Below are 22,186 nucleotides of genomic sequence, written 5' to 3' on the forward strand. Positions count from 1 at the left end.
ATGGAGATTAAAGACAAATGCATCCTGCGGAAAGCCGTAAAATTTAGAGGAGGGGCGGCATGTTTTTCATTCTCAGGGTTTTGACTTTGAACTTCTCCTCCTGGATGCATTCTTTGCCCGAGTAAAACATGATGTGCCAGAGGAAGACGAGGTGCTGCTAATAAGCGTGCATATTTTGCTATGATCCTATGATGTAACTATGTTGATGTTTTGCGGATGTTGTTTGTACTACAAGGGATGTTGATACTTACTGACACGGGCACAAGGCACACACAAACGCACACATGCCGTGCACATTTAGTCAAACCTTTATGGTGCAGACTCAGAGTTCATTTGGCTTTGTGTGTGTATGTCTGTTTCTGCTTTAATCTCTTCTCCTCCACCCCACAGACTGATTTTTGTCTTGTGTAGGGTAAGACAAGGGATCTTAAGGGGAGATAGCAGGTCCCAGTATGAACCACATACAGGTGGTACACATCATCTAAAAAGCTTGGAACCTCAAGATTCATCTGAGATGCAGCTCAGAAGTGTGTGTCAAGTTTTTCTTGTCATTAATATGTCTTAATTATTGTGTTTTGGTCAGAAGCCTATTCAAACTTCTAAAGTTTAGAGTGTATAAGGGCCCCTTCCTCCAAACCCGTTACGGCCTCTGAAAGACAGTAATGTGGTTGGGCCTTCCCTCCTCTACATTCTTATGAAAAGAATCTACCTATTCTTTTTTTCCAAGTTGTTATAGTTTGATCTAATCACAACAGCACTGTCCATGTTTATACAGACCTTCTGGGTTGCCTCGTAGTCCAACTTGAAGGCCCATAGTTGGAGTCGGGCAGAGAGCTCGCTGATGGAGGACAGAGTGAGGAGGAACTGCTCTGCTGAGCCCAGTGGGACATCAGGGTTGGCCAGCTGTGCCTCCTGGATCTTCTGCTTCTCCTCCTCTGTGGGGATCATCGTCAGGATTTTCTGAGGGCAAGGACAAATTGGGATCAGAGAGGATGGCAGTATTTATACAGATGACGGGTGTTAAATAAGGGGATGAAGGATCTGGGAATTCTTTTTCACCATCGTCTGTATCCCTCACCTCTATGCCCTCCTTGTTGAGTGCGTACTCGTCAAAGTTAAGGATGGCCGTCTTGATAGTGCGAGGAGGAGGCAGCACCGTCAGACCGATGTTGATGGCGTTACTCCTCTTTGAATCCAAAACGATGATCTCCTGACGTTTGCCGTCTGCTGCTGTTTTCTGGTACACAAAAATACATCGAGGGTCACTGCTCTGTGTCGCTTTTCTCAGTGTGGTCTGCTTTATGGGTTTGTAAGGATTAGAGGGATCATCGCTCAGGTTACACTGACTGCAGCTCGTAGGGGCCGGAAATACCATTACAGTTAAGTCTTTACAGTATGTGTGTTTATGTGGGTGTTTGCATAAGTCTGAAGTCATATTGTCACTGCATGTGAACACATGACCTCACCCGCACTTGAGGCTATTATAGGCTGTAAATATAAGGAAGTTGTAATGTGTCAGCACATAAACGTGTAACAGAGTAGGTGTTAAGACCTGGTTACTGCCCCCAGGAAGTTTTATACCCACCCTATGGAGGCTGGAAGACTTACACTACAGTGCGACTCTGGCACTACTGAGTTGTTACATCTTACAGTTGACGCTATAATGATATGTAGGACTAACGTTTTTATATTTTCATTGAAAATTCTTCAATGTATTGGTTATATTTAATGCCTGTTTGAGTGTTTTATAGAATATAGATTAACATACTTGTTAATGAGATGTACTCAAGGAAGTGAAACATGGAGCCTATGTATGCAGAATCTGTTGTCAACGGGACAAGATTTTGGTATTGGAAGCATTATGGTTTCTGTTTGTGGTCCGAGTTGTACTGACGAATGACGATTGTGTGGCAACTAAACAGTTTGTGTTGGTCTAAATGCAGTCTAGGAATCCATCGGCTATCGTTTATGGATGATTTGGCTTTTTATTAGTTTTTTTGTTTGTTAATCAAATGAGGAGGTCTTAGACTGGACATCTGCTGGCTACATCAAAAGCCCCGAAATATTGGCTGTTGCCACCGGAGGATTATTGTGGTAAGACCAACAGCCGATGGGCGCCAAGATTGGGCTGCAACTAATGATTAATCCATTATCAATTACTGCCTATTGTTGCCTTGTATAATGAATTTGTCAATAAAATATCAGAAAAAAATTAGTTTTTCTGATCAACTTATCAATTAATTGACTAATTGTTGCAGCTCTGGAATAATGTTGGTTGTGAGAAGATTAATCAGATGGATAAAACTGGTAAGAGATCGAAAAGAAGCAACGTTTTAAATCCAGTACAGACTGATCATTGTACAACCAAGAAATACACCTAACCAAATTATTCAAACCACAAAGGGTGAAAATCTACATGAAATTGGTTTGAACCCTTTAAGTCTCTAATCTTTAATATCTGAAACAGAAACTCTACATTCTGATGGGTGAGGTAAGAAAACTGTAGAACCAAAGGAGAGTCTGCCAAACAGTCTCAGTAGAGTTTGCCCTGACCTCTGACGGCTTCAGTATTCTGGTGGTCCTTTAAACCCTGATTTCTCTCATTAACTGGCAGCTTTGCTTGAGCTGTTTCCATACTATAGCTGGAGACCACCATCATACAGTCACAGTACGTGTGAAACAGAAGCCGAGTTGAGGTTAGTTACTAAAATGGTTCGGCTCTAACCAAAGTCTCGGAGTTCAAAGTGCGGGAGGCCTGGTTTCAGCTCCCCATGCTAGCAGACCATACTTTTCTTATTTAGAGGCTTTGAGAGAATTACAAAGGATTCAAACCTCCCATGTTTGATCAGGATCAGGACACACCGTTAAAACATTCAACAACTTCCATGTTCTGGAGATGATGGACACCAAACCCATGGACTGGCAAAGGAAAGGTGTTTGTGATAAAGATCTCTTTGCCCTCTTTTTAATCTGGTATGGTGGAACCACCTTTGAAGATCAACGACTAACAGACAAATATAAATTTGTAATGTGTAGTGGCCATGAAGTACAACTTTTTGTGAAACCTCAATGATGTGATGAAACATGAACAAACACACTAACAGCACTTTGTTGGGTTAGTAATGCATACATTTCGTATCATACAGTGAGAAGATAAATTTGTGTCCTTATCTTCTTTAAACCCAGATCAGGCACTGGTTGTTTACCTTTGTAACTGGCATTTCCTTTGATTTCGACTCAAACAGGTGTTCCAGTTTGGCTGTGTCAATTTTCACTGGATCCAGTTTGGACCAGAGCGAGTCTCCGCTCCGTTTATAGTCCCTGTACTGAGAGTCTGTCGGACGCACCTGGTCACAAACAGAGCAAAAGTCGACTACATTAGGTAGAGACATGTGTCAGACAACCCTTTCCTGCAATAAAAGAGGTAAATGAGAGACTCCGAACACAAAGAACCACAAAGAACAGCACTGTGTCTGTGATGACTCCTTAATTGTATCTGGTAAATGAAAACATGATGTCTTCTAAGAGCTCTTGATCTGCAGGAACTCCAGCCAACAACACAGGTCAAATATTTCTGAAGAATGACACTCTACCTTCAGTTATCATCTTCTGAATAAATGCTGTGTGACACTGGATAAAAACAATGATAGCTGTATCTGATTGACGGAAACAGTAGTTGTGTCATGACTTACCTCACTCCAGAAGAGCCGTATTGTCTTCTTCTTCTTGTTGAAGAGTGGAGGCTCTGGAGGAGGAGGCACTGGAATTGGGGCACTGAAGGAAGGAGGAGGAGGAGGCCTCATAATTCCAATCAGTGGAGGGGGTGGGGGGCAGCTGCCTAGCATGGGTGGAGGTGGTGGGAAGCGGGGTATACAGGGTGGAGGAGGCGGTGGGGGCGGGAGGTCACCGCATCCTCCCATCAAAACAGCATCCAGAATGTCCTTGTCATCTTCCTCCGTCAGGTCGGTGAAGTTAATGTCCCCAATGCGCAGCTCTCGGGGGCTGGCCAGGAGCTGGTCCCAGATTGTATCTGATTCCTTTTTGGGTGGTGGAGGAGGGGGCTCGTTGGCTGGGACATCCGGGTGAGGGTGGGGCGAACCGAGGTCCTTGATCAAGTCTCCAAACCGCTCGGCGAACGGTCGGATGGTCCCATGGTGCTCTGTCCTGTCAGCCTTGCGGTCGCTCTCCTGGTTGTCGTCCGGTTGCACGTCAGCATCCTCCAGCGCCTCTTTGTCCTCCCCCTCTCCTTTTTCCTTCTCCTTCTCCACATCCTCCTCCTCTTCCTCCTCATCACTGGGCTTCTTGTTCTGGGAGTACAGCATGTCCAGCATGAAGAGCTTGCTGTTGAGGAGTTTGCTGCACTGCTCGTTCACCTCTGCCTCCTTAAGGCCTGAGAGAGAGGTTGATGGGGTTAAAAGGAGAGAGATATATGAAAGAGTGCTCACTGAAAGAGCTGATGGACAATATGGCATATTTGTGATATCTTAAATGTTTTTAGGTTATGTCATCTTACACAGTTTATGCGATAATATGCTGATATTTTGAAATCTCCTCTAAACTACTGTAGACTACTAAAATACTGAGGAGAAATGAGGAGGGAAATGTTAAAAAGCCTTTATTGCAGTGGCTAAATCATTAAAAGAGCCAACATGTTTCGACCACTGCAGGTTCACTGTTATAATAAAGTTAAAAAAGTACTGGATTAATGAAATAAATCAAAGCGGCGCTCTTATACTGAAGCACTCAGCTCATCTCAGGATGGTTTGTGGATGTTTTTGCTGTGAACTTGAAGCTTCAACTGGTGTTAGCAATTAGGGGAAAGCAGCGGACAGCAGTGCGTGAGGAGTTATTCACTGTTAGCTGGAAACAAACAAACTGCTCTCCAGTTCATATAACAATAATATTTCCTCATATGCTCACACACTATCAACCAGGAGAGAGTGATTAGATGGATGGGGGAGTGTGTGTGTGTAAAGCCTAGTTCACATTACACTATTTTCACGGCGACTTTGACGTTGCAGAGGATCTTGAGAGCCACCTTGGGTCGGAGGTGAGTGCAGAGGATCTTGAGAGCCACCTTGGGTCGGAGGTGAGTTGGCAGATAGTCTGCCACGACGAGTCTTCATGTGTGAACAAGCCTACGAGCAAGTCGCCCCCTCGTCTGTGACTGGGACTGGATATCTGGCATGCTAGAAAACTGGAGAAGTCTGACACGACTGACAAAGAGCATCAGCCAATGAGAGATGGGATACGTCCCACGTCAGCACGCAGGAGGACGGAAGAAATGTGAGGAGGACAAGCTGCAGGGTTGCCACTTGCAAGGTCCGCTTATTAGCCGCGACTTTTGGTGTGTTTCTAAAGTGGAGTTGGTTATTTGGGCTTGCTCTCTAAACGTCACCTTTCTCTCTATATATCCGTCTAATAAGTTATTTAAATGCATGATAGTCGCTTCTTTTGGGCTTGTTTCCATAGCCCTGGTTGCTTGTTTCTCTCCCAAGATCTGGCAACACTGACAAGCCGGCAAGCAACAACAACAATGGCGGCATCCATAGGATCACGGGGAGCGCGTTGTGTTTGGACCCAGGATAATAAAGAATATCCATGCCTTTACGATGTGTCATCTCCAAGTTTGGTGACGTCACCACGTTATCTGGGGCTCTGTCGGCGAGGGCCCGGTGGAGAAATCTTGTGGTGTGCACACACAGGTCGTAACGCAGCTGGTGAGAGTCCCGCTGACAGAAACACACGTCGCCAGGTATGAACATTCAAAAGATTATGATAGTCTCCGCGACACAAAATCGGGGTGAAAATCGTGTAATGTGAACTAGCCTTAAGTCTCATGCCGCCCCCCCCAACAAAGTGACAATTTATACATGACACTCCCGATCAGTCATTCTATACATCCCAAATGGAACAAGTCATGATACACTGAGTACAATCGATACATCGCCCGCCTCTTAGCAATTTTATCATGTTGTTTGTGGCTCTTGAGGCAGTTTTTTGAAATGAAAAAATGACCGTGACCATGTAATCAGGGAGATCTTGGTTTTGGCTTGACACCTAAAATTTTGACCCTTTTTCTTTCATGGTCCAGCATAGAGTGCGCCAACTCTAAACCTCTAAAAACACCTCTCTGGGCTGCAGGCAAATGTGCACAAGGGTCGCTTTAAGATGTTCGCATGGCTTTTTATTTGTTTATATGTTGTGTGTTTATCTGTTTGTCCCAAAAGGTGGTGAATTAACCTGATCAAATTGCTTGACACACAGGTCACACAACACGTTAGTGAGATTTGGGAGGTGTACTCGTTAGTTCCTGTGTCGACCTCTGTCCATTGTTTTCAGACTACAATAGACTGTCGGTCTTGACTTGAGGGTTTACATCCACTGTTGTCTGCAGCACAACACCCACTCAAACATTGCTCAGTAGCATTACTGTAGATTAAATATTCCACAGTTTTAACATGGCTGTAATTGTGTGAAACAGTTTAAGTTTTGAATAAGGGTGATGCTTTTTATATTGGCAAAAACATGGTCATTTAGTGCCATTAACAAAACCTAATTTTGAATAACGATTAAAAATACATGTCAGAATACAGCTAATAATTTCAATTATTTCAAGAGAATGAAAGCTGAATAAAATCCTTAAAAGCATCTTACTGACTTAAAACTAGATCTTGAAACTTGAATGTTAGTTCACAGTGCAGTGCAAAACTACCCACCATTCTCACTGCTCCCCCTCTCCTCTCTCTCCAGAGTGCTGCTGGCGGAGGAGATGCTGGAGGCAGAGCAGTTGTCCTTCTCATTCACTTCCTCATTCTGTCGCTCTTTGTCGCTCAGGATGCCGCTGTCCTCCTCCGCCTCCTCTTTCTCCTTCTCTGGTTCCTGCTCACACTCTTCTCCTTCCTCCTCCTTTTCTGCTGCTGCTTCCTCCCCTACTTCCTCCTGTACTTCCTCTGGCGCTTCCTCCTCTTTCTGTTCTTCCTCCTCTTCACCAGTGGCCTCTTTTTCCTCTGTTTCTACACTGGCACTGGAGTCATCCGCCTCTCCTGTCACATAAAAAAAATCTGTTACTTTCTTCTCTTAAATGGCTGTTTACTTTCTGTAATGAAATACGGTTTCAAACATGTGACATGGCCGGCGTTGATGTCTGCACATGTGACGCCCCTGTATCAACACACATTCACGCACACACTAATAAGAAAAACAAAAACACACACCCATACGCTAATGTAAACAATATGGCAGGTACAGAAAGCCAGGTTGTTGCAGGACCAGGATATGAACAGGAAATGAAGAATTAAGTTCCTGTTTATGTCAAAACACACACAAACACGTAACTCAACAGTACAGTCCATGCAGTGATGCAGGCAGGGTTAGAATAACACGACACTGTGAGGCCTCATACACTCGCCTAAGTGAGCTACAGTACCTCAGCTCGTGGCTGCGCATGCCCTCTGCTCCAAAACAAGGCTTTTTTCTTACACAAGATGTTTTGGCATTACACTTTCAAAAAGGTCTTTCAAAAACCCATTCGACCCTTTCACCCATATCCTCTCTCTGTGTGTTTTTTCTGCCCTCCTACCCCCGATGGTGTTCCCTCCTCTTTCTCAGTATTTTCCACAATCTGTCTCGCCTCCCCTTTTCTGCTCGGGCCTGCATGCTAATTTAAATGTCAGGCTGCAAACTGAAACAATTTAAGGTTAAGAATGATTGCTTTGTGGCGCACTGTTGGGACTTGAACTGGTGACCTTCTGGTTTTAATTATAAGTCCCCAAAGTGTTAACCAGCAGAATTCAAAGTCATTCAAGTGCTCTGAAATCTTTGACACAGGGTGCGTTTACATGCACACTAATATTTCACCATTACTCTGAATATGACAATATTCCAAATTTAATACGGGTCACTTAAAAAGCATATTTTATTTGGGTATTGTGAATAAGGCGAATGAAGCATGTTCCAATAAAGAGATGTGGAGTTTGCCGGTATTCAGATTTTAATAGCATTTCCTTGGGCATGTATACAGTGCGTTTGGAAAATCCGGCTAAGTTGAGGGTTTTACCACAGTTTGCGGCACACGCCATCTTGCCTGTTTACGGTCAGCTCTGTGCGTTGTCATGGATACCCTGTACACAAACCAACTCGCTAACAGTTTGCGAGACTGGTGTAGAGATGCACGCCCAAAAGAAAAGCCCACGTTTGCAGTCGGATTGAGAAACAAACTTACTTTCAAACATTGTGAGAGAATGGGATATAAACAGGGTTTCAGATATGCACAGATATTGCAACGCTGACGATTTCAAGAAGGTGGATAAAGGAATGAAAGAGGGAGGCTGTGTTTGCACGGCTGAACAAGTCCGACACAGGTGGAAAACTGTTTTAAAAACACAAGTGACAGACGTTTCACTTTTCCACATTTTAACGTGATAAATGACATGTTGGGGCACAGTAGTCAGAGTACGCACAGCTGCATGTAAACGGGAATATTAGTGGAATATCAGTTTTAATCAGTCACGTAAACAGCTTAGCAGGAATATTGTCTTTTTCAGGATAATGGCAAAAACATGTAAACATAGTCAGACACCACCTTAAAGTTATAATCCTCGAGATTTTAAGTCGAAGCCTCTCATTTTTTAAGCTATTAACGTCGCAATAGCTAATCAATATATACATTCATCTATGAGATCTGTACATAGTAACAACAACAAGTAATAACAGTACAAGTAATAACAACAAGAGTTTGTTTGGCTGCACTGTAAACAGATACACCCGTTTGTTTCTCTTCTACTAGATTCTTTACAATGTAGCTACTCAAGCAGTGTTTGTAAGTATGACAGTTTAGAACCATGATTACTGTTACCAAGGTAACCAAAGATGTCGCTAAACCAACTATGATTATTACTTTATAGGTATACTGTGTGGGATTGTCAGTTACAGTTTGTACACACACTTCGCCAGCGAAAGTGAAAGTAAAAGCCGACATCAGATTCAATCTTGTTTTCATCTGCTACCTTTTTAAAAAGCCCCAACCCTACCTGAGCGCTGTGGGGGTACATGGACATAAACGTCCCAAACACAGAAAATCAGAAGAAAATAAGAATATACAGGTGAAGAGAGGAGATAAATTCTGATAAGTCATAAGTGACGATTGATAGGAATTACTTCTTTATGAGTCTATACATTGTTCTTTAGGAAACTCCTACATTGTTTATCTTTAAGGTTTGTTAAATTCAATGTTTCTGCCACTGTTATGCATAATAAGACCACAAATTGTTTTCTATAACCCTTTTCGTTCATATTAATAGTAGTGGTCATAGTAGTATAGTGCAAACAGTACTAAGAGGAGAAACTATTGCAGTTTATCAATCAGTTTACAAGACTATTTTCCATTTACCACATCTCTCCATCTGAGCACTTTGGACTTGTTAATAACTCACATCCCCACAGAAACACCATGTTATTACTCAATACTGCGCATAGCACTTCATTATATAACATCTACGCCATCAAACAGTATTCTCAGTTGTCCTACCAGTCTCAGAGGGTGTGTAAGGGGTGGCGGGGGTCTGGGCTTCAAGGTCAGCCTCTGCGTCCTCCTGGGAGGCGAAGGAGGATGGGGTGCTGCTGCGAGATGACGAGGGCCAGGCCTCCGAAGGCTCAAAGGTCAGGTTGAGGTCGGGGCGAGTCCTTGACACGCGGACGTGCTCCCTTTCGAACTCCTCCGCTGCCAGACGCTCCACGTTCTTATACCTGAGAGAGAGGGAGGAGAGGGAGGATCAGAGGAGGCAAAAATAGACTACAATGCATCTTCTGTCTCGCCTTTCTACGCAGCGCTGCTCTCAGTGGTGGTCTTTGCCAAATTGCCTTAAACTAGTTACCACTTTGCCCATTTACTTGAATTTAGCACAAACTTCTGACTATCTTTGTTTACCTTAAAAACACTCAGACCTGCCATGCCAATCCTCTACCTTGCCCCATTTATCGCCCACAAAGCAGTCATCACTCAAGTCCTGCAGGCAACACTTCCACCATCCTGCTCTCCTCTCCTCTCCTGTCTAGCCAAATTCTTAGCTATCACAAGCAGTCCAAATATGCAACCAGAGGGAGTTTGGAGAAGAAGAGGCAGTGTTATGGAGGAGAGTGGAGAGGGAAGGAGAATGACAGGGGAGAAGAATGGGAGAGATGGGAAGAAGAAGTTAATGCTAGTTTGGCTGCTGAAATGCCAAACATCAGAAGTGAATCAGAGTAAACCTGTTCAAGATGTGCCTCGATGAGCTCTCCTCCCTTGTCCTTATCCTGTCTCCTCTTGTCCTCCCTCTTCCTCTCTTCCTTCCTCTCTCCCCCTACCAAACTTTACCACTCAACCTGCCAGCCAGAGCAGAGATTTATGGCACTGAGTCAAACCTTTCTCCCCCTCTCTCTCTCTGTCTCTAACCCCTCCTCTTTCCCACCATACCATGAATGTGTGGAGCTTCTGTTCAGAGTTCATTAGCATCAGGCCACTTCAGAGGACTGGGGAAACCAGATACCAATAAATGTGTGTGTTTGTGTGTATGTGCATGGGATTAAGAGTGAATAAAGTTAGTTATAAAGTTTCTTCCTTCAGCCATTCTTATTGCAGCAAAAAATATCTATTAAATTGAAAAAAAAAAAGCAATTGATTTTTTTATTCTTAAAATTTAATTTGTATTTGTAACATTAATAATTTAAATAATAAGAAAATCAATACTTGGCATCTGTGTATCGATCCAGTATTGCCACACAAAATATCACAATGCTGTGCTGTATAATTTTTTCCCCTCATCCCTAAATGCTACGAGCTAAAACATCAACATGCTAACACATTTAGCATGTTGATGTTTACCATGTTCACCATCGAAGGCTACATTCAGACTGCGGGAAAAAATGGCCCAAAATTGGTTTTGGAATATGATCTTTTCAGTTCTCATTTTCATATGTGGTCCTAAATTGGATACCTGATTTTTTTGCAATGGGACCCCACTCTGAACCATTATATCGGAATTCATGCTGCATTTACATCTCTGCATGTCATGCTGTGAGTCTTGTGGAGAAGCGCTGACGGATGTCGTTAAAAGTAACTCTTGAAATCTGTTTCAGTGAGGCCATTAACATCACAATCCCATCACTTCTGCTTCGGACTCTGCATCCACACACATCCGTGTAGAAGCACAAAAGCCATAATTAAAAATTGGGCTCTTTATCTCCTCATCTTCGTCCTTGTTATCATCTGCTCACAAATTCGCTGGCTTTCACTGCACATCAACATACAACAGCATGCTTTTATTGTTCTTTGTCGCATGTGGGTCAGTGCAGGACTGTAACCAGTCTACACTGGAATATGATATTAGCCACATTTTAAAAAATAATATGAACAGCCAAACATAAAAATGGGATCTGAGCAATATCTTCAAACTGAGCATTAAGGCTTGCAGTGTGATTGTAACCACCCCTGTAGTTTGGGGTGTTGGCATGTGAACATTTGCTAATTAGCACTTTGCAACTAGCAACTAAATAATTAGCAAAACACAGTACAAATGAGGCTGATGGAAATGTTACTTTGCAGGTGCGGTGGCTTTACCAAACCAAAACAATGTGCTACATGCTTCAGGAATCTAGTTTCAATCCAACTCTAGTGTGTCAGCAATCGTTTTTGGACACAGTTTTCCGTCATTACGGCCATTATGTTTCATACTGGTTACAGTGATGTATGTTGTCAGACAGATACGTCGCTCAGGGAAGTGAGCTGAAGGAAAAAACTCATGTTGTCCTGATAACCATGAAATACACCATGAATACACTAACCTCTCCAGTGAATACCTCTCCAACGTGCTCTCTCAGCTGCTTATCTCCACCTCTGTCTGTCTTGTGCTTGTTTCCTCCATCTTTTGTGGAATCAAGCTGCTCTCGGTTTATTCTTCTTTTCGCTCTGACTCTCTGACATTGTGTGTTATTGAATCAGCGGTGCTTTAAATTGAGGGCGAAACAGCTCTGAGCCTACAGGAAAAGCGACAGCACTTGGCACAGTGCATAATGCTATAGTGTAATAGTTTTCAGGTTAAAGGGGTTGGAGAGGGATTCTGAGTCGCTGTGTAATATATGGCTGCATCGAGTACGATCAGTCCTGAATCTGATCGTGACCTCACATACCCTCTTGAGTAAACCTCTTGCTTCCAGTGATTCCCATTTGCACACGAACATATATTTATTAGCCTCATGAAAATTCTTTGTGTGTGTGTTTAAACGCACACGTGCTCGAGTAAAACATGTGTTTGTGTACGCGCACGTGCATTCAGTGTAAAAAAGCTTGACGAATCCTGGAATCTGATTTTCTCACAGCATGCAGCCAAAACAATCAGGCCCTTGGCAAAGTGCGGCAGTTAAATACAGCTCCTTAAGAAAAGAGAAAACAGGCAGACAGAGCAAAGAAAATCGGTTCAGTATCCCCCCGACCTTTTTAACCTGAAAACAATTACACTGTTACTGAGCTTCCCAAACCACAGGCTGAAACATATTCCCCGAGGCTTCAGCTGTTTTGTGAGTGTGCGCTGTTTTGATTTAGTGCACACACTTACCTCTCCTCCCGTGCGAGCCTGGCCTCTTCCATTTTATCCACATAGTCGCGGCTGTGAGAAACACACAGAGAGAACATTTTGAACTTAATAATAATACTCTGCGCCAGTGTAGTCCTCTGTAGACCTGTCATTGTGAATATGATACGTTTGCACATCATGCACACAAGCAGTTAAGGTATTGGCGTAACCCAAAATCCACGTTTTGTATGGTAAAATCATTGATACTGTCCATTTAGTCTTTTTAAAAGAGTATCAAATACTTTATACTTTCATTTATGCAGGCATGCTTATTCTTTTCTTTATTAATTGTTGTTGAGTTGTATTTATTCCCTGCTTTAAAAGATAATATTATTTATTCTATAATAATCTATTAACATCCATCCATCCATTTTTATCTGCTTATCCGGGGTCGGGTTGCGGGGGCAGCAGGCTGAGTAAAATACTTCATACATCCCTCTCCCAAGCAACGCTTTCCAGCTCTCCCTGGGGAATCCCGATGTGTTCCCAGGCCAGATGAGATATATAATCCCCTCAGCGTGCTCTGGGTCTGCCCCGGGGCCTCCTACCAGTTGGACACACCCGGAACACTTCTAACGGAAGGCACCCAGGAGGCATCTTAATCAGATACCCGAATCATGTCAACTGGCCACTTTCTTTTTGAAGGAGCAGCGACTCTACTCCGAGCCTCCTTTGAATGTCCGAGTTCCTTCACTCGATCATTACCCAAAGCTCATGACCAGAAGTGAGGGTTTGGTTATGTGAGGTAGATGGATTGGTAAATCGAAAGCTTTGCATTCCAGCTCAGGTTCCTCTTCACCCTGATGGCGCCCGCAAACCACCTATTCATCTCACACTCCATTTTACTTTCACTCGTTAATCAGACCTTGAGATACCTGAACTCCTTTGCTTGGGACAGTAACTCTCTTCCAACCCATCAATATCTACATTATATTAGTATTTATATTGTACTGTATATCTTTCACACTGTATGGTCACTGTCTGCGGCTGCAACACTCAAAATACTTAAAGTAAACACTCTTGAGTTCGATGAAAATATCGATAGCACACTCATTTTTGCTACAGCCAACCGCCTGCTCACTAATTAACATGTCTCAATTGTTTAGTCTGTACAAATATTGAGGTGTAAAAACGATAAGTTGTGGTTTTACGGAGGGTTACTTGCAGGACTATTTCTTGGCCGAGTGCAGTGACTTTCTTGCCTTGCAGCCTCACAGTGACAACAACACTTGAGAACCATCGACTAGCGGACGATTAGGAGAGGGGGATCTCATGAAAGCCAATTTTGAGTTGCAATAAGGAAATTGTTCCAGAGCTTTTGGAGCCCTTTTGACCCATATTTTTTGGCCTCTATTGTTTCAGTTATTATTGAATTAATCTCTCTCTTGTGAGTCTCAAATATTTGCGGAGGTATAACACTAAACTGTTGGACTAAACCTTCAGATTAGTTACATTTTTATTTAATCTATACTCTCAGTTTGAACTGCAAAAGACTAGACAAGCCCAGCAATGCTTCACCTGTGCTTGTTCCTCTCCTCTCTCTCTATCCTCTGCAGTCTCTCCTCTCTCTCCACGCGGCGGCGCTCTCGCTCAGCCGCCAGAGATTCCTGATGTTGTCGGTACGAGGACGACAGAAGACCTCCCAAAGCAGGCCTGAAGGAAAGAGATAGGAAAGAAAACAAAAAGACAGACTGAACTCCAAATATACTTTTTCTGTGTCACATTTAAATTCCATGCCTGAAGCTTTGAGGAATGCCTCTACACCTCGTCAGTACGGACCTGCAGCTTGTGGTCTGAAATGTTCTTTTTCTCTCTGCTTTTGTTCTGCCTACTGTGTTCTTGGCACAAAGGCAACATTCATACGTTGCCACATGGATAATTGCAATCAGACGCAAAAAAAAGGCAAATTGCACTCAGCTGCAAAACGTCATGAGCATGTTTGTGCTGTAATATCATTAGCACAGTATCTTTTGTGAATTATGCCGGGGCAGAGAGACGGGGCAGATAGTGACAGAGGAATACTTTACTTCACTACGGTGTGACAATCAACATTTCCTCCAAGAGCAATGTACAAAAGATTTAGATGACGCTCCTGCTGCACCACTTTGATGCAACATGATAGTTCAAGCAGCTAAATCTGTTCATGAACATAACACAACACATGCTCCTTGCATACACAGAGCTTCTATATGTGTGTCAGTGTGTATGTGAAGCACCATAAATTATGTTTTAATGACTTTATTCTCCATGGAGGTAATAGGAGCCACTTAGTAACTGGGGAACCAGAGAGCTGAGATCACATTCACATCAATATGTCATCACCATAAATGCAACACATGGCTGCACACAGTCACACGTGTGAGTGTGTGTTTGATCCTGCAAACACACATGAATGTGAACTTGTATGCGAACATGTTTGCAGTACACGAGTGTGTATTTTAAGGATGTCATGTGCAGGCACATGCCGGTGGAGTCCTCTCACCTGGAGTTGGTGGGCGTACTCGGGCTGCTTAGAGACGAGTAGGAACTGAGACCTCCATTCCTGGGTGAGAGAAGGGGTGAGAAAATGGGTGACAGTGAGTGACCTCTCCAGTCAAGCAGTTACACGACACCAAACTGACCTGTGCAGAGCTGGTGGCGAGGAACGAATGTGACACCTTGTTACATAACAGGAATGCTGCTGGTGCAACACCAGAGTGACCCTAATTTGTAATGGCTGTGGTGTTTATTCCCATGTTTCTGGAAAATTCCAGGCAAGGTGTTCCGCCTCACTTAGAGTCTCCTTTGAATCTGTAAAAGACCCTTTACTAAAATATATTTATCTTAACAAGTCGTTCAGCAGGCAACAATATTATTTTTTAAGCTAACAGTAAGTTAGCTAAGCAAACAGGGCTGTAAGTCTTAGCATCTGAATATAGGGTTATCATAACAGGCTATATATGGGTCCTATCCATCGAGAAGAAAATCTTACACATCAACACAGTGAATGGGGAAAGTAAAGTTGAGAAAAATCCACTGAAATAATCAAACTCAGAAGCAAAGAACGAGACTACACAGATATACAGGCACTGTACTTGTTCTTGAAAAGAAGGGAAACGCTGTGGCATTGGGAAACAAAGCGAGGGTTGCAAACAAGTGCTGATTATCCAAGGATTGACAGAACTAAGAAAAGAGATGTGAAGCAACAAAAGGTGATAATAAGAAACTGACATGCTGAAGGTGAGAGGCTGTGCAGTCGAAGAAGAGAAAAGAACTGGTGACGAGGGGAGGTGATGAATAACAAAAGTGGTGCAAAGAGATTCAAGATGGTGCAAGGATAAAAGCCAGAAAGTTGGAATTGAAAAAGGAAAAAGCAGAACGCCGAAGAGGTGCTAGGAAAGCTTTCTGTGCTTCTTGAACTCGTGGGAGATTGAGCTCTGCTGTCCGTCTGACCTGGGAGACGTTGTTTTGGGTGACTCCTCAATGGGTGGAGCCGGGGGTGATGGCTCCTCATCGAGGTCGTAGGAGAAGAGGTGGAAGGGGGAGTGGGGCAGGTAGGGCAGGTGTTCCGGGGAGGGACGGGTGCTGCCCCGTGATGGCGGGCTGACCTCCTTGGTGGCTGGGACTGTGATGATGGACCTCTTCCTGGCCAGCAGGGTGGCCAGAAGGGAAGGCTGGGCCGGGGGGCTGAGAGGGGAGGAGACGGGAGGAGAGATGGTGGGGGTAGAGGGGGAGTGGAGGGTGGGTGCCGGAGGTGGTTCAGTCCAATTCCTCTGCTCCTCCTCTTTTATATTCTCCTTTCTGGAAGTGATGGTGATGGACTGGACGGTTGTTCGGTGAACTATGGATGGAAGATGTCTAGGAAGAGAGGAATGGATTGAGAGGGATAAATGGATGCAACCCGGCAAAAGAAAGAGAAGTAGTACCATATGTACCCCACCAGAGACTTAACCAAGTACAAAGGCCACACGTAGATCACACCAACCAGATATACAACCAAAAAGCTTTGCTGCTTTATATATACTAACCCTCTACATTTCCATGTTACCACCATGTCCTAAAATACCTGAGGGTGGTCAGATTAGACACTGTATCAGCCCCCTCCTGCTCATCCGAATCAGACTCAGTCACTGGAGTCTCCTCTTCTTCCTCCTCCTCCTCCTCCTCCTCCTCCATCCCATCCTCACATTCCTCCTCTCTGTGGAGGCAGAGGGGGGATGAATAGATGGATGGGTGGAACATTTAAGGGGAGGACCGAGGGAGAGATGATGTGATACATGAGAAAAGCATGCAAATAGAAAATCACCACACTTTTGAAGAAATGAAGAGATGGAGAGGGGAGAGATGGAGGGTTAGATGAGATCAAATGACACAAACATTTATGACGCTCAACAACAACAAACGAGGACATGACATCTATGAGATTGAGATAAAGTGATAGAAAAACAAAAGAATTTAGACTCAAAAATGAAACAGGGGAAAGGGGGGGATGAATGTTTCCCATTCACTCCATGCCTCCTGAGGTTTTACATGCACAAGTAGACGAAATACGATGAAAAGGAAGCGAGGGAGGAATGCTAGGAGGAGAATAAGCTGTGGCTGAAGGACTGACTTGAGCTCAGTGTCACCAAACAGCTTTGTCTAGTGAAACCAGATGAGCCTTGTTGCAGTCGAGTCGGCGTGTGCTGCCAGGTGTTGTTCCACAAGAACAGAGCCATGTGTGTGTAACGAAAGGGGCGGGCAATAAAAGCTATGTTTGTTTTTCTATGTGTGCATGTATAATATGAAGCAGTCTCTGACATAACACATTTTACCCATCACTTCATTCAGTAAACCATTTGCAAGTGGATTTACACACAATCATGTCCATTTTCACTCCATTTTTAAGATACAAATGTGTGCTCGTATGCACACTCTTACACACAACCAGCAGTTTAATACTAGTGGAAGCATGGGGCATAATCTGCTTTAGTCACGTTACACGCTGACAGGATAAAGAGATGAAGGGAGGAGGATACAGAGAGGAAAGATTTACCTTGGGTAAACAGCTACAGCCGGCTCCAAATTCCCCTTTCTGTGCATACACACACAGCACTGAAATAAGCCTGTGCTGGTTTAATAATGTGTAAGCTCGTATTAGAATTACAAACCCTGAAGGCCTGTGCAGCTGCTGAGAACTTTTTTTTTATTTCTTTTATTGGAGCACAAGTCTACACCAGTGTTTCATTGCAGAATAAAAAAACCCACTCAGAGTGCTTTATGTGACATGAGACACACTAGGAGCTGTTACAGCATGTAGGTGAGGGGCAGTGGTAGTAAAAAAAAAAAAGGCAAAAGGCCACAGAGGTCAGCAGCTGGCCTTTTTGGAGAAGACCTTTGAACTTACATGGATGGAAGGACACCTGACAGTGCTCTGGAGCAGAAAGTGTTGGTACAAGACAGTCAGAATTTCTTTCTAGGGCTCTGTTAACACATGTAGGGCCCTGCCGGTATCGTGTAATTCGGAATATGGAATAAACTGTAAACCTCATACCTACAGAAAATCAACCCCTTTATGACACTGTTTCAGTCACCCTGTACTGTCAGTTCATTTTGATACTACTTCATCTGCCCCTTCACTCACCTCTCGCTCATGTCCTCAGCTCTCTGTCCATTGAAAGGCTGGAAGCCAGCTCTTTGTGGGGACGCAGGGCTGCAGGGAGAGGCGTGACCGGATCGCCCAAGAGAGGCCCTGCGGCTCCGCCTTCTCTCCAGGCCACGCTTTTTGTCCCCACCTCCTAGGCTGACTCGTCGGCGGTCCCGGCGTCCCGTTGGTGGAGGCTGGCTGTCATCGTCGCCGTCTTCATGCCGTAGGGTCATCTGGGGGGAAAATTGATTAGGTGTGAAGTGTGTGTGGAGCGGGGAGGGTGACAGGTGCTTCTCACTGAGAGTTTTAGCATTAAGCAAATGCACTAAAAATACTGTCAGGAGTCATATTCGTTGGACGTGAGCAGCACTTACTAGCTGATGTCTGATCTATAATAAAGCAGTTTGCAATATTTTCCTGTGATGTGTTCCTATGACTTTGTGCGTCTCAAACCTCATAGATGTTGAGCTGCTCGACCAAGTCCAGATCGGTGCCTTTCCGGCCCAGGTGTCTTTGGGACACTGTCTCCATGCCCTGTTCCTCCAGACCATCCACCATATCGTAAAACGAGTCCTGATCAGGCAGCGCTGCAAGTGTCTGCAAAATGAAAGGGAGACCAAGAAGTTATCAAGGTGTAACTGAAGTTTATCTTAAACATTTTGGTAGCTAAATTCCACAACACTGCAATATTGCATACTAAGTCATCTCATTTTGGTTGGGTCAGAAAATCCCTGAACAAGCACCACTAAAACTTGTGTGACCCGAGACACCTGCTCAAAAATGTGGGACATCTTGTGCATAACTGAAGATTTTAATAACAAACACTTAAAAATAACCATATAAACATTTGGTACAAAGACATCACAAACATGCACACCTTATTGATGAGGGTCATGGCATAGACCAACAGCTCTGTGTCCACTCCATCCTTCTCATGCAAGATCTCCATTGTATTGGACCACGGCTTGCATCCTAGAAACCAGTCCATTACAAAGAAAAACATGAAGTCTCTCTCTACCCAACCACCCCTCCCTTTAACTTAACCTGGGCAACAAACCAAACAATTGCAGCAAATAGTGCAGGAATAGAAAGATGAATGAGAACAAGTTCCTCAGCAGCTGGTGCATGTTGACTTATTTATACCTCTCTTGGCGTCCACGGAGGTGATGGCATCTATCAGCAGCGGGGCGTTGGACTCGGAGTACTCCACAAACACCAACAACAGCTTCAGAGTTGTTTTCACCACCAGACGGAACTAGAGGGGGGGACACAACGTAAGAAACTCACACAGAGAAAAGAAACAATGCACGTAATGGATATGACATGGTCATGTGATCACCATTTTTGAGATCTGTTATGGTTATTTTTCCCTTGTTCTTACATCATGATATTATACTGTATTAAATCCTCAACTTTGTTTAGGTGTGTCTAGACCAAACAGTCAAAATTTACATGATATAGATGTAGCAGTACTTGTGGCCAGGAAATACATAGTCAGTCACTCCAAGCTGAAAGGTGCTGGTGACATCACTGCTGCTCCTTTAGCTACGCTACTGTCTAACCACCACAACAAAGACAGGAAATCCCATTTGGGGGAGCAGGAACTGAATTTTGTCTTGTCACTGATCGCTGTGTAGTCAACTCACTGTAAATGAAGTGCCACCTAGCCACCTAAATAATGCCAGTGTAAAGATACTGTTGCCATAGAATTTGTCACAAGATTTTTCCAAAATTATCCAAAGGATAGAAACAATGCAATGTTGGGCTTCAGTCACAGGAATCAAGACTTGTACTTCGAGTGCAAAGCAAAAGTGTACCTTCAAAAATTATGAAAGTACCACAAAACCATAAAGACACCACCCTCAGGTCAGGACACAGACTACAATCAGTAGCAGATGTGTTTGTTTGTGGGTTTCTGGGTATGACAGCTAAAAATAATGCTCACAAAACAATGAATGGCCAGTTTAGAGCTGATGACAGTGTGTGTGGACATTGAGGTTGTTTTTTTCGGTACGTATCCTCGACTATACCTTTGAACCAACAAGAGTGTACAGCCACTGGATCGTCTCAGCGTGCCCGATGACACCGTTCATCCCGTCTACGTACAGCATGATCTGCCCCAGAGCTGAGAAAGGGAGAGAAGAAAGAAACATAAAGTTAGAGAGACGGGACAAATATAGACGGATGATTCATCTTTTGTTGTAAACAAACCAAGCACACCCGATAGCAACTGTGTGCAGCACACGGGTCCATCTACAGTAGCTATAAATAACAGGGAAAGCCATCAGGGGATAGAGTTTCCTTCCTTATGCTTTGGGTCTTTATGAAAGCATCTAAAAGTTTTTATTGGAGGAGAATTGATAAGAGAGGCGTGCTAATCATGTTTTTTTCTGGAGTAACAGTGTATTAAATATAAAAGCATTAAATGTGATAATAAACCTGTATCACCATAGATACATGGATACTTTATTCCTTTTTAGAGGAAAGCAGCTGCTTCTGTGTTCTAGTTCGTCCCTGCTGTTGCTGCATGTCAAAGCACAGGATGGATTGTATTACACCCCAACTTTCAGAATGAAAGTGAAAGAGACATCTCTATATAAGTTCTTGTGACAAGTGAACAGAGCTTACACAGCTTTGCCATCATCCTCCTCGACCATGTATTTGGACTCAAATTTGAAAGTTGAAGTTTTGTCTTCAATTCTTGGACAAATCGTTAAACCCTGTGACAAGAAAGGATGTATGGCAACAGAAAATATTTTGTCTGTTGATGACTTTGATCTCTACACCATCACTGGGAAACGACAGGCTTATGTGACTGAACTTTTCATCGATGAGAAAGATTTCTTTGACCAAAGGACTTCACCAATCTCTCTGATGACTCTGAGTGTCTGAGAGGTGATGAGCCTTTTGAGCGCCCAAAGGTTGGTACCGCATGGCCTTGAACGTTGGAGGTAAATATCCGGATGGAGACACCTTAGATGGAGCCAAAGGCATCATCAGAACTCACTACAAAGCAGGCAGTAGAGCTATGTATGAAAAACACCAGACATGCATGTTGCTGAGAGAGAGGACTTTGCCAAAACCTTCACATCGAAGACGACGGGGAAAAGTGATCCTGCAAAATCTAATCAATCCTGTTAAGAGAGAGATTTGCCAAAGATCTGACTATTAGCTCATTCCTGTTCACAAAGGAGTGTCTCCTGGGGAGGAGAAACACATAGTGGAGAGCTCTATTCGACCTTATGGCATCCTGATTAAGGAAATAAGTGACAACGACGATAGCAGCAAGCAAAATAAGGGTACCATTTGCCACAAACTAAAGAAGTTGCTACTTTCTCAGGCTCTGGGATGCCCTCACCACGGAGTATGCTCATCCACTTCATCATGAAATATTGTTTATTTTATTTTGTTGTATTTTTTGTGTAGCATCAAAGGGAATACAACTGCATTTCGTTGGGTGACCCTGTGTTTTATAATAGCAAAAATATTACCCCGTGAACCTTGATGATAGCAATGATGTTGGTACAGTGATGTGACGTTCGCGAACGAGCAGACTCTTTGAACCGGCTCTTTGAAGTGAACGAGTGAGTGGCTGCACTGTCTTTCTCCCTCACAAACTAATCTCTCTCAACTTGTTCTGGATCAAATAATCTGAAATTAATGGATACAGAGTACATTAAAGCAAAAAGCAAATAAATTAGGAACTGGCTCGTTCACTCTAAAGAGCCGGTTCACTCGTTCACTTCAAAGAGACGGTTCAAAGACTCTGCTCGTTCGCGTACGTCACATCACTAGTTCTAACACTGTTTAAGTAGAGCCAGAGCAAGGGTCTACTTTTCTGCTGCTCAAGAGCCTTTGAAGAGATTTATTTTAGGCTTTACGATCCAACATTTACATTGACTTTCAAACAATCACCACCACCAGTATAAACCGATGAACAAAGAGCTGTGTCCAATATTCTTGGGATGGACGA

The 22,186-nt window shown here is 43.6% G+C and overlaps 1 protein-coding gene across 5 annotated transcripts in view; it reads right to left on the reverse strand.

Moving 5' to 3' along the window:
* The window catches only part of fhod3a (formin homology 2 domain containing 3a), a 68,792-nt gene that overhangs the window by 4,667 nt on the left and 41,939 nt on the right, over positions 1-22,186 (reverse strand). For 3 of the 5 annotated variants that reach the window (XM_050034958.1, XM_050034957.1, XM_050034955.1), the window contains exons 6-20: positions 20,244-20,338; positions 19,357-19,468; positions 19,091-19,185; positions 18,667-18,810; positions 18,211-18,446; positions 16,041-16,445; positions 15,091-15,150; positions 14,127-14,261; positions 12,591-12,641; positions 9,530-9,747; positions 6,720-7,046; positions 3,693-4,390; positions 3,207-3,347; positions 1,079-1,237; positions 778-960 (exon numbers count right to left, since the gene is read on the reverse strand). In XM_050034958.1, coding sequence (XP_049890915.1) covers positions 778-960; positions 1,079-1,237; positions 3,207-3,347; positions 3,693-4,390; positions 6,720-7,046; positions 9,530-9,747; positions 12,591-12,641; positions 14,127-14,261; positions 15,091-15,150; positions 16,041-16,445; positions 18,211-18,446; positions 18,667-18,810; positions 19,091-19,185; positions 19,357-19,468; positions 20,244-20,338 — 3,059 coding nt within the window. The remainder of the gene's footprint in view (positions 1-777; positions 961-1,078; positions 1,238-3,206; positions 3,348-3,692; positions 4,391-6,719; positions 7,047-9,529; positions 9,748-12,590; positions 12,642-14,126; positions 14,262-15,090; positions 15,151-16,040; positions 16,446-18,210; positions 18,447-18,666; positions 18,811-19,090; positions 19,186-19,356; positions 19,469-20,243; positions 20,339-22,186) is intronic. The other 2 variants (XM_050034960.1, XM_050034959.1) reach the window with 1 other exon arrangement.

Source organism: Epinephelus moara, chromosome 22, assembly GCF_006386435.1.
Source record: "Epinephelus moara isolate mb chromosome 22, YSFRI_EMoa_1.0, whole genome shotgun sequence".
In the NCBI taxonomy this organism is placed as follows: domain Eukaryota; kingdom Metazoa; phylum Chordata; class Actinopteri; order Perciformes; family Serranidae; genus Epinephelus; species Epinephelus moara.